General features: G+C 37.8%; 1 protein-coding gene across 1 annotated transcript in view; it reads left to right on the top strand.

Moving 5' to 3' along the window:
- Window positions 1-13,555, top strand: part of LOC109918161 (multiple PDZ domain protein) — a 263,630-nt gene that overhangs the window by 179,060 nt on the left and 71,015 nt on the right. Inside the window, exons 27-28 of the mRNA XM_048620387.1 lie at window positions 3,415-3,611; window positions 8,228-8,319. Coding sequence (XP_048476344.1) covers window positions 3,415-3,611; window positions 8,228-8,319 — 289 coding nt within the window. The remainder of the gene's footprint in view (window positions 1-3,414; window positions 3,612-8,227; window positions 8,320-13,555) is intronic.

Here is a 13,555-nt window from a genome sequence, read left to right as displayed (position 1 = left end):
ACTCAAGCAAGTATCTAATTAAATATGAACATTCACAGATATCTGGGAAATTCATGCATCACTTTCCTTTTAAGAATTGGCAACCTGTAAAAAGAGTTAAAATATTGATGGCAGCTCATCTTTCTGTTTATTTGGGAATGAGCAATGTAACAGTTCACACTGATAAGAAAAAACACCAAGTATCAGCTGTGCAGATGCAGAGTCCATCTTAAAGCTGCCAGACAACTACACAACCAGAGAAAAGAAAATAGTGCATCAGTATTTACATAACATTATAAATGTGTAGAGTTATATTTTAAAGAGTGGACTTTTTTAATGACTCTCAACAATTAGTTTTTTTTTTCTGTTGTTTTTATTTCATCTTCTGAGAAGACAAACTTAAACCTTAATTTGATTATGACTCTGTGGCTTCATCCAAGGAATAAGGGAAATCCCCCATGCTTTCATTGTAAATATGTAGATTTGCCATGTTGAAAACTAAACTTTTAGCAACTTAAAGCCACAGGTGAGAAAAATAACAAACTGCAAAATATATTACCCTTTATTTAGGGTTCTTGTGGTGCAGGGAGAGTGTCCTTAACTGTGGGCAAGAGGCCAGGTTCAAATTCCAACTGCTCCAGGAATATGCAATAACATCCTTGAACAGGGCTTGGTTAGAAAATATCTGAATTACCCATTACCTTATTTGGCTATGATTTGGAACTTGTTACAGATCAAATGGGGGAAGGTGGTCATCTTTGTTCTCTACAGAAGATCTTGTAGAGATTCAAACAGACTTTGAGGTACATCTTCAGAGAGACTGAGTTCCATCAAAGTGAAAGAAGTTATTCTTAAAAAATCCTTTAACCAATGCTGTCAGTTAGGCAGCTAGTAATTTCCTACAATACCTTGAAAGGGAGTAAGAATGCCATCCATCTTCTGAACTATCTTTTAAGTCAGCCTGAAAAATCTGTGCATTTCTAAGGCCATCCCTGCAGCCAGAGTGAAAGTCAACTTGAAAACATCAGTTTTCCAACAAAATAGAGAATGAGTTCCCTTTTTTTAGGATTACTATATTATCTTCATCTACCTAATTTTGGTGGGTGTGTAATAGTATGGGTGAGTCACTTCATTAATTTCTGAAAGAGGTGTGTGAGGAAATGCCTTCACTTTGAAATACAGAAGCGTACTGCTGGATTATTAAATTCCATCAAAATTACTCCAAGGATGAGAAGGTACATGCACCCACAAACAAAAACATTTGATCATGGATAAATAAGCATCTAAAGATTGTCAATGATGATAGCTCTTCTTTGAAGTGGATGAAAGACTCTCTCCAATCTCTTCTATCTTCAATCACCTGAGAACCAATCTCCTGGAAAATTGACTATAGCAATGCTTGCAACTAACTAAGGAAACCTCTGTTCTACAAGACTTTTACTTCACCTAAAGCACCAACTGACCTAAGGAACTACAGCCCTACCACGCAAGAGAGACTAAGACAATTGTGCATTGTAATCATATTTTCTTTCAACTGTATCCAGTCTTTGTATGAGTCAAACGAGCGAAACACACGTAGAAACCTTGCACCAAGTGTGGGATAATAAATAACCTTTACCGTAAAACTCTCTTTAAAAACCTTTCTGCTGGAATTATTTTTATTAGGACAACCACCAGTTAAGGAGAAAGCACCAAAACCTTGCATTGAAAATACATTGATCACAGAAACCCACATTCTGCCTGTCAACAAGTTGCCAGAGGAAGTTTGTTATGGCAGTCACAATTACAACATTTAAAAGACATTGGACAAGTACATGGATAGGAAAGGTTTAGAGGGATATGGGCCAAATGCAGGTAAATAAGACTAGTTCAGTTTAGGAAATCTGGTCGGCCTGGACAAGTTAGGCCAAAGGGCCTGTTTCTGTGCTGTATGACTCAATGACTGTATGCTTCTATTTTGTAGAGAAACTTTGCCTCTGCCACTGATTTAGTTCTGCTTCTGTTCTACTTCCACTGTCACTAATTGGACAGTGAATGCCAGTGTATATATGCAAATCTTTGAAAGCGAGGGGTCAAGTTGAGAAGGCTGTTAAAAAGGCATATGGAATTTCTGGCTTTATAAATAAAGGAATTAGGGTACAAAAACAAGGATTTTATTGCCAAACCTATATAAACCACTGATTAGATCCCAGCTGGAGTACTGTGACTAATTCTTAGCACCACGTTTTATTAAGAATATTGAGGCCCTAGAGGATGTGGATTGTTTAAAATATCGGGTGAAACACTTGAGTTTAAATTGTGAAGGCTTTTGATAGTGTAAGGAGGTACTGCTTCCAGTTGCAGAATTTTCCTACAACCAGAGAGTGCTGATCAAAGCACCAGAGGTGATAGGAAACAGTAGTTGCTTAGCACATTGCTACGATGTGGATGAATAGTCTGAATTGTTGTGGATGCAGATTCCATAACAGATCCCAAAAAGAAATTGGGAAAACTATTTGAAGCGGGCACATTTGCAAGATTCTGGGCAAGAGCAGAGGAGTGAAACCAATCTCAAAAATACTTCAAAGAGCCAGCACATGTACTTTGGGTTAAATTGCTGTATATACTGTTCCAAGGTTGTCTGCTAGTTAATGGAGCATAAGTAAATTCTGACTTGGTTACAAGTGAGATGTAATTGTGGTAACACGTCGAACCTGGCTTTAAAGTGGGGTAAAACGTTCCTTGCACCTTGAAGCTGAAAGTTCTTCTCAGGTGGTGGCACAAAGTGGATGTTATTGGACCGACCACCTGTTCTGTACAACGTGTAAGATTTAATTTCATTGTCAGCAATAAAACGGAATATCAGGCACAGTATTACAGACAGCCAGTCTGGTGTCTCTACTTTGGGGCCACCATTAGAAATAAATTTCTTATCCCAAATGTTTCCAGTGGGAAGTATAGATATATGCATACACATAGTTTATGTTCCTGGGTATTAGCTGAAACCTTTTATCGTAATTTGCACTTCAGACTGGTAGCGGCAAAAGAAAATATTGAAAAACTGGCCATTAATGTGAAGCTTTGTATACGGCTTTTTCAGGCAAACTAAGATTAATTTTTCTTCATTGTAATTAGAAACATGAGTACATTGCATGAAACAGCCTTGAAATTGAAGATAATTACAATTAACTGTGAATATATACTGATGCAGCTTTTATTTTCTTTAACAGTAATATTTATTACAGTAAAAAAACTGCAGGAAACAAAATAATTAAAATGCTTATGGTAATTTTTAAATTTTTTTTTTGTAGACTAGAAAAATCAGAATAAATGAATGGTTGTTTTTCTGAAATATCTGTACTGAAGCTGGTACAGTATGTTGTACAAACAATTTAACTGGGGTGAGTTTTGGTAAATGTTTTACTTTTTTTTTTCTGATCTGCACAATCGATGAAGAAAAGATCAAACAACGATATGGAAGCTTGATGGGAGAGCTGCATATGATTGAGCTGGAGAAGGGGAAGAGTGGGCTAGGTCTGAGTCTGGCTGGCAACAAGGACCGATCCAGAATGAGTGTTTTTGTAGTTGGCATCGATGCAAATGGAGCAGCTGGTAAAGATGGCAGGATACAGATTGCAGATGAGTTGCTAGAGGCAAGTATCTTTCACTGTGAATGTTTTACATGACTGGTGCTGCAAAGAAGCACACATGCAATTTATATTGATCAAATGAATTGTGTTCAAAAAGTCTTGCTCATTTATCTCCAAAGAAGCCAAACTAGACATTTTATGTTACCTTTTGTTATATCTTGTATCTTTATAATAAATAAAGTAATTCAGTAATATCATAATCTGTAAGCAGGTGCAACCTTGAACAAAAGGATTCTCATAACACTGAAAAGTTTTCCACTAGTAATGTCTGTTTCTTCTTCATCATTGAAGTTGTCAAGCTATTTTCACCAACTAATCTCTGTGTATATATATACTGTATTTAGTGCAGGAGTAAAGATTCAACTCCTCAAACTCCTTCTGCCATTTAATAAGATCATGACTGTTTAGATTGTGACCTCTACTTTCCTGTCAACCTCTGATGCACTTTAATTCCCTTGTTAGTCAAGAGTTTACCTAATTCAGCCTTAAAAATACTCAAATCAATTTGCCTCACTGCTTCCAAGGAAGTGAGTTCCACAGACGAATGGCCCTTTGAGAGTTTAAGAAAAAAAATGCTTCATCCCCATTTTAAATGGGAAACCCCTTAATTTTAAACTTTCTCTACTTCTAGTTTCCCATAAAGGGAAACATCCTTGTAGCATCTATCTGGTCAAGTCTTTTCAGGATCTTATAACTTAAATAAAATCATTTTTTATGCTTTTGAACTCCAGACGGAAACAGACCAATCTGTCTAATATTGCCTTGTTACACAACTGTTTTATTGCAGAAGTCAACTGAGTGAATTCTCTCTACTATTTCTAAGGCAATTATATCCTTCCTTAAATATGGAGACTGAACTGTGTGCATTAGTTCAGATGTAGTCTCACCGACACCTATGCAATTGCAGCAAAATATTTCTACTTTTATATTCCATTCTTTTTGTCATAAGCATTAACATTCCATTTACCTACCTGCTCAATGCCGTACCGCATGCTAATCTTTTGTGCTTCATCTGCCAGAGCACCCAGATCTCTCTACTTCAGAATTCTGTTGTCTTTTTATTTTAAATAATAGTTGCTTTTCTATCCCAACTGCCAAAGTGGACAAGATCCCATTTTCCCACATTGTGATCCACCTGCTAGGAATTATTAGTTATGCCAAAAACTTGGGTGGAAGGACATAATACATGTTGCTAAATTTGCTGATGACACAAAGATAGGGTGCTAAGTTGTAAAATGGTAGAATCTTGTGCTGCTTTGAAAGGGAGAACTTAATTGCATGGGAGGCCAAATTCGGAATCCTGACATCAAAAGTCCAGTTGACAACCTGAAATGATCCATTTAAGTCAACAGTCTATTTCTTCTTGGATAACTAGTGTCTATGCATCCTGGTATGTTATTCGTATACTATGAGCGCCAGTTTTGTTCAATAATCTTTGATGTGACACTTTGTTCAATCATTATTGGAAATCCAAGTGAACCATATCTACAAGTTTCATCCATGGATGAGCCCTTGCCTTGTCAGGACTTGCTGTTCGTCGATCCATCTCGCTCTAGGTGTTCTTGCTTCCCTGCAGGAGGCACAGATGAACTGGTTCATAAATATAAGTCTGACTTACTGGTTAAATGCAACAGCTCGCACCAACTGGTGAGGGAAAATAAAATGGCTTTCTTTAGCTTTAAGTGTTTTCTCTGCATAGAGAATGACAGCACCTCCCTTTTGAAGGGCTGAAAACTTCTGGCTATCTCGTTCAAACTGACAAACTATGCGGGAGCATTCAAATAATTGTCAGGCAGAAGGATTTTGTTATCAACACCTGGTCACTACTGTACAGACCACTCAACTGCTTGTTGCCAGCTGAATCTACCTTTGTACACACTCTCAACTCCAACTTGTCTGTAGTAAACTCCCACCACTGCTTGAATGCAATGCAATGCACAAAGATTTTACAATTACTGCTGATGACTTGCTTTTAAGAAGTGTAGCAATCCCTGGTTTTTAAAATAGGACTTCTACCATTTCAGTCAACACTCAGAAATACAGAAACATAAAGGGATGCGGTCTTTACATCTTAAATAGAGAAGTTATATTTACTACCTTCTTGAAAGACTGTAATCTGATTAGAATCAATGAAATTTTCGAAAGTTACAGCTAAGGCATTTGCCACTTCAGCAACCACTTCTGGTAAGACCTTAGAGTGCGGTTCATTAGGATCTTGGGGACTTGTCAGCCTTTAGTTCTAATTTCTTTTTTCAGTATCCTTTCCCTGGTTATTGTAATTGTTTTACATTCCCCCATTTTTTTTTTTTTTTTGATTTTACAATTGTTTCTGGGATGTTATTTCTGTCGTCTACAGTGAAGACAACATAAAATATCTAATCTATAGTAACAGTATGTCCTTGTTTTTCGTTATTAATTCGCCTGACACACTCTAGAAAACCAGCATTCTTTTAGCTACTCTTTTCATTACTAAATACCTGTAGAAAATCTTACTACTTGTTTTATATTTCTAGCTAGCTTTCTCTTGTTTTTTAATTTCTTTTTTGGCTGTTCTTTGTTGGTATTGCCTGTAATCAATCTTCAAGGAATGCATGTTTTTGTTTCAATTTAACACTATCTTTCGTGTCCCTTAATTGTAATCAAATGATGCGTTCTTTTCCCACAATCTGCCTTTCACACCAGAAAGCATCTTTGCTGAGCATTATGAATTACAGGAAACACTTTTTTTTTTCCTGCTTAGTTGAGGAATGAGTTGTGCTAGTTAGCCAAAATTACTGGGAAGTTGAAAGCTACAGGGTATCACAGGAATGACACCACAACTAATACCACCATTTCCAAATCAGTCTTTAAAAAAAATCATGCTGTTGGTTTTACTGATGGTTGCTAATAATAATAATAAATAATAACTAAAACTGACCTAATTTCATAGAATCAGTATAGTGAGGAAACAAGCCCTTTAGCCCAACAAGTCCACACTGACCTCCTTAGTATCCAACCCAGACCCATCCCCCTGTAACCCACTTAATCGACACATCCTGAACACTATGGGCAGTTTGGCATGGCCAATCCACCTAGCCTGCACATCTTTGGACTGTGGGAGGAAACCCATGCAGTCAATGTGCAAACTCCACACAGACAGTCGTCTGAGGGTAGAATCAAACCCGGGTCCCTGGCGCTGTGAGGCAGCAATGCTAACCACTGAGCCACAATGCCGCCCCATGGTTGAATAACTTAAATGAAAAGGGTAATAGCAACTTTAGTAAATGTTCAATCTGATTTTTTTTTTATTAGCTAGGTATTATCTGAGCACTGAATTGACTATCTTCAGTAAAATAAATTCATGCCAGAAGTTCTGACTAAAGGAGAATGCCATTTGGTATAGTTTACTGTATTGCCTTGTCTTCCATTGCATCTCTACTGACCTTTATAATTCCCATTACTTTAGTCTAAAATGGTTAGCCTTAAGTCCATTCTCTTCCTCAAACTGAATTTGAAATGTTATGATCACTACTACTGGGGGGCTCCTTTTCTAAGAGGTTATTAATTAAGATAACCTACCTGCATAAGATTCTAGACCCACAGCAATATACTTGATTTGTAATTGCTCTGTGAACAGTTAAGGACAGACAACAAAGATTGGCCTAACCAGTCACAAATCAATAGGTCTAGAACAACCTGCTCTCTCTCGGCACTGTAATATGGTGAAAACTCATCTTTCAGGCAAACTTTGCCAATCTTATGCATCTATTCAATCTATATGTAAATTAATATCACCTTACTTTTCTCTCAAACCCCAATTATTTCTTACTGTATTCCTTTTCTTACAGTGTATTTGTTAGGAGGCCTAGAAACAACTCTTGAGTGACTTTATACCTTTGCTATTTATCTCACCCAAACTTATTTTATATCTTAGTCTTTAGAGCTAGTCATTTCTTCTATTAATATCTCCCAGTTTCTTTTTTTAAGTCTTGTTTTAATTGATTATTCCATTCAAAGCTTCTTTCCCTATCACAAAGTAGGATCATTTCATTGATTTGGAGATCCCATTGGGTGCAATTCCTAACGAGAGTTGAAGAATTACTGCTGACTTTGTTCTGTCTCTGATGCATACTTTAGTTGTCAGTGCAGTTGCTCTGTTGTTCCATGACTGAGCAGGTGTTATGTTCCCTGACCTTTGTACTTGTTGTCTTGTGTGGAACTTTAAAAATATTGTTGCATTTATCTCTAATTGACACCTTTGCTTGTCAGTGTCGCAATATGCTGTTGTAAGCCAATAATAGGAGAGATTTCCTGCTATTAAAATAAAATTATTTTAAGTAATTATCTTTCCTTTTCCTGCATTGCAATCACTAATTCACCACAAAGGAGCATTTCCACAAGAAAATCAAGACTTTGTCCCTTGTACTTAACTTGGAAAAAAAAGTTTCTGTTAAACAAGGCTGATTTATAAATCTCCGCAAACAAATGAAAAGCCTAAATTCTAACATCAAAACGTAGTGGGGTTTTATAGAAACTTACAATTTCTGCACACATTATGCATTTTATGCTGTTGACAATGTCTTCTCTTGTCAAGGTTGGATATTTTTAATCTTAATATTCCCATTTTGCCTAATTTTCAGATAAATGGGCAGTTACTATATGGTCGTAGTCATCAAAATGCTTCATCAATAATCAAAAGTGCGCCACCAAAAGTGAAGATTATATTTATTAGGTATGTTCATTTTTTTGTTAAATTAGCATTTGTTAAATGCATAACAGATGAAAACATCTTATTTCCTGATTTTTAAAAAAATCTCATGGTTGAAAGAAAATTGTATCAATCTGTTATACTTCTTATCATGTAATACTATGTACTTTGGGGTTGCTATAATAAATAATGAAACTTGTTATTGATTTGTTAATGGGATGTGGATGTCACTTGCGAGGCCAATATTTGTTGCCCATCCTTAATTGCTCACAGGGCAATTAAGAATCGAGCACTTTGCTGTGGGTCTGGAATCTCAAGTAGATAGATTAAGGAGGGTGGCAGATTTCTTCGCTAAAGGACATTAGTGAATCAGGTGGCTTTTATCACAATTGAAAGTGGTCGCCATTAGGGTAGCTTTTAATTCCAAATTTTTCTTTGAATTCAAATGTCACTATCTACCATTTTAGGATTTAAATCCATGTTGTGGATTACAGTTTGAGTGACAAAACAGTTATGCCACTGATTGTTAGCCCAGCTCCTCAATATACTGCTACAGTGTGGTTTAATTAGCATGATCAGGAATTTGATGTATTCTGAAACTAGTCAAGAAACAAAATTCATTCACAGAAAGTTCTATTTATGTAGTTTGGAATCTAGATATAAATTAACACAGTTTGGCTACGGCTGTTAGATGCTAGGGATTTGCATTAGATGAATACCTCAAGTTAAGACATTGCCCGAGTCTCCAGACCAACCTTCATGGAAAGGTCTGCAAATGGCACAATGTTTGCTTATTGAGGAGATGGTTGATGCCGGGGAAGGCATTGGCACGGAATGAAGTTGGGCTTACCATCCATAGGAACGAAACATTGGCAGCCCATACGTACGGCTGACTGCTGAGGAAATCTAGTTAGAAAGCTTGCTTGGATTCTTTGAGACTTCATTCCAGTTGTGTAGAAGGCTGTTAGGACCTCTAATCCTCACCCATTACTGTCCACACGGTTCCCATGGCCTTGTGAGGGGGAGATCTTGTTTCACAAACTTCACTGAGTTTTTTGAGGAAGTAGCAAAGATGATTGGGGTACAGTGGTGGATGTTGTCTATGTGGACTTTAGTAAAGCATTTGACAAGGTCTTTCACGGTCGGCGAGTCCAAAAGATTAAGCCACATGGCATCCATGGTAAATTGGCAAGTTGGATACAAAATTGTATTGGTCATAGAAGACAGAGGATAGTTGTGGAGGGTATATTTTCTCACTGAAGATCTGTGACCAGTGGTGTTCCACAAGGATCAGTGCTGAGATTTGTGTTGTTTGTATTATATATTTTAATGTATATTTATATTTGCATAAATGATTTGGATGAAAACATAGGTGGTCTGATTATACGTCTGAAGACAACAAAAGAAATGATGGAGATAAGGATAACGACGGTCACTATCAAAGGATACAGCAGAATATAGATCAGTTGGAGAGTTGGGTGGAGAAAAGGCCAATGAAGGTTAATCTGACAAGTGTGAGGTGATGCATTTTGGTGGTCAAATGCAAGAGGAAATTATACAGTAAATGGCAGGACCTTTAGAAGCATTGGTATACAGAGGGATCTTGGATACAAGACCATAGCTCTCTGAAAGTGGCAACACAAGTGGATAAGATGATCAAGAAGGCATATGGCATGCTTGCCTTCATCAGCCCAGGCCTTGAGTATAAAAGTTGGCAAGTCATGTTGCAACTGTGTAAAACTTTTTCGTTAGGCCATATTTGGGAGTACTTTGTGCAGTTCTGATCACCACACTACAGGAAGGATTTGGAGGTCATGGCGGGGGGATGGTGCTGCAAAAGAGGATGTCACCTGGATTGGCGTATAATAGCTTTCAGAGACGTTGAACAAACTTAGATTGTCTTTGCTCAGAAGCTCAGAGGTGACTTGATAGAGGTATATCAAATTATGAGAGGTACAGCAGGATGGATAGTTAGAGTCTTTCTCTCAGGGTGGAATTGTCAAATACCAGGGGGCATAGGTTTGAGGTGAGAGGAGCCTAGTCCACGTCAGCCATGTTCTCAAACTAAACTTGTCCCACTTGCCTGCATTTGGCCCATATCCATCCAAACCTTTCATATTCATGTACTTTCCAAATGTCTTTTAAACGTTGTAACTATACCTGCATCCACTACTTCCTCTGGCAGTTCATTCCACACACAAACCACTCTGTGTAAAAGTTGTCCCTCATGTGTTTTTTAAAATATCCTCCTCTCATCTTGAAAATATGCCCCCTAGTTTTGAAATCCCCCACCCTAGGGAAAAGTATTCTTGCTATTCACCTTTATCTGCCCCTCATGATTTTATAAATCGCTATAAGATCACCTGTCAACCTCCTCTGCTCCAGTTTAAAAAAAAAAGTCCCAGTTTATCCAGCCTATTTTCATAACTCAAATCCTCCATTCCCAGCAACATTCTGGTAAATCTTTTCTGAGCTCTCTCAAGTTTAATAATATCTTTCGTACATCAGGGTGACCAGATCTGCACACATTACTCCAGAAGAGGCCTCACCAATATCCAGTACAACCTCAACATGATGTCCTAACTCCTATACTGAAAGATTTGAGCAAAGAAGGCAAGCGTGCAAAGTGCTGTCTTAACCACCGTGTCTACCTGTGGTGCAAATTTAAGAATTATGTACCTAAACCCATCGGCAACTCTGTTCTACAACACTACACAGGGCCCTATCATTAATTGTATAAGTTCTGTCCTCGTTTTACTAAAATGCAATACCTCGCATTTATCCAAATTAAACTTCATCTGCCACTGCTCAGCCCATTGTCCCAATTGGTCAAAATCTCTTTGTAATCTCAGAAAACCACCTTCACTGTCCACTTTACCACCAATCTTGGTGTCATCCGCAAACTTACTAACCATGCCTCCTATATTCTCATTCAAATCATTTATATAAATGACAAACTAAAGTGAACCCAGTGCCAATCCCTGTGGAACACTGCTGGTCACAAGCCCCCAGACCGTGAAGTCAATTTTGTATCCAATTGGCAAGCTCACCCTGAATCCCATGTGATCTAACTTTACTAATTAGTCTACCATGCAGAACCTTATCAAAGATTTTATTAAAATCCACATAAACAATGTCTACAACTCTGCCCTCATCGGTCTTTTTGGTTATTTCCTCAAAAAACTTAATCAAGTTTGTAAGGCACTTTTCTCTCGCATAAAACCATGATGACTATCCCTAATCAATCCTTGCATCTCCAAATGCATGTAAAACCTATCTTCCAGAAACTCCTTCAACAACTTACCCACCAGCGATGTCAGGCTCACAGATCTGTAGTTTCCAGGTTTCTCCTTATAGACTTTCTTAAATAATGGCACAACATTAGCCACTCTCCAGTCCTCTAGCACCTCACCAATGGTTATAGATGAAACAAATATTTCTGCTAGGAGCCCTGTAATTTCTCCCCTAACTTCCCAAAGCATGAGAGGAAAGTTTTTTTTTTTTTTTAACACACCTGGAAGGCGCTACAAGGAAAAGTGGTAGAGGCACACATGATGGCAATGTTTAAGAGGCATTGAACAGGTAGGGAACTGAGGGATACAGACCTTGTGCAGGCAGACGGGATTAGTTTAGAATGGTATTCTGGTTGGTGCAGACATGGTGGGCCAAAGGGCTTGTACTGTGGTATATTGTTAAATATTGAGTCAAGAGAACAGTTCACAATGTCAGTTTAGATTGGAACCAGGAAAGGAAGTTTAGTCCTCAGTAGTTTAGTGGGAAAGGAAATTGCAATGAAGAAATAAGAAATTCAAAGGTGAATATGGAGAAGTTGGGTGAATGAGCTAAAATTTAGCAGACGGAGATTAATGTGGATAACTGATGTTCTCCATTTTGGTAAGTAGAATGAAAAGACGACATATTATCTAAATGGAGAGGAACTTCTAAATATTGTGATATAGATAGATCTTGGTGTCCTAATGCATGAATTGCAGAAAGCTAATTTGTAAGAATAGCAGATAAGAAGCAAATGGAATTTTGGCACTTATTGCTAAAGGAACAGAGTATAAAAGTAGGGAAGTGTTGTTGCGATAGCACATGGCACTGGTGAGACTGCTTCTGTATTATTGAGTACGGTTTTGGTCCCTTTCCTTGAGGAAGGATATAATTGCATTAACAGCAATTCAGGAAAGGTGCACTAGATTAATTCCTGAGAAGAAAGACTTGTGTAATGAAGAGCGATTGAGCACAGTTTATGTCTACTAGAATTTAGAAGAATGAGAGGAGATCTAATTGAAGTGTGTAAGATAACGGGAATTGACAAAATAGTCATACAGCAGATGTTTATCCTTGTGGGGCAATCAAAAACAAGATGAGGAATAATTTCTCTTAAAGGGTCATGAATCTGTGGACACTGAAGCACTGAACTAATTTAAGGAAGAAGAAGATTTTTAATTAGTAACGGGTTAAGGAGTTATGGGGACCCACGCAGGAAAGTAGAGTTGAGGCTGAGATTAAATTAGCCATGATCATATTAAATGGCAGAGGATGCTCAAGGAACTGAATTGCCTACCCCTGCTCCTAGGTCTTATCATGTTCTTAACTTATTCAATTATTCAGCCAATGGTCAACAATGACAGGAGTGATAGTTCCACTAATGATCAACATTGTTTCCTCCATGGGGTTTAGGGCAAAAGTTCCACCCATCTCCACTCCTGAAATACACATGGAAAACATGATGAATGGTCATACCCTGGGAAGCACGGACGTTCAGGGGGACCTTGGTGTGCATTTACACCAGTTTCTTAAGGTGTCAGGACAGGTTGATAATGTAGTTAAAGAAGCATATGGTATAGTTGACTTTATTAGCTGAGGCTCAAAGTTTAAGAATAGGGAGCTTATGCTGGAACTGTATAAAATGTTGATTTAGGCCACAGGTAGAGTATTGTGTGCCGTTCTAGATTTATCACTGTCTCATGTACTGACGTACAGTGAAAAGTGGTGTCATATGTGCTTCACAGGCAGATAGCACTATATGAGAGCATCAGGGTAACAGAACAGAATGCAGGATACAATGTTTACAGCTGCTGAGAAGATGCAGAGCGAGATCAATACTAACATAAGAGGTCCATTCAAAAGTCTGATAACAATGGGGAAGAAGTTGTTCATAGGTGCATATAAACTTTTACATCTTCTGGCTGACGAAAGAGGGTGGAAAAGATTCTAACCAGGGTGGAAGGGGTCTTTGATTATGTTAGTGGCT

Source organism: Rhincodon typus, chromosome 3 (assembly GCF_021869965.1).
Source record: "Rhincodon typus isolate 14 chromosome 3, sRhiTyp1.1, whole genome shotgun sequence".
In the NCBI taxonomy this organism is placed as follows: Eukaryota; Metazoa; Chordata; class Chondrichthyes; order Orectolobiformes; family Rhincodontidae; genus Rhincodon; species Rhincodon typus.
This window is presented reverse-complemented; position numbering and strand designations above follow the sequence as displayed.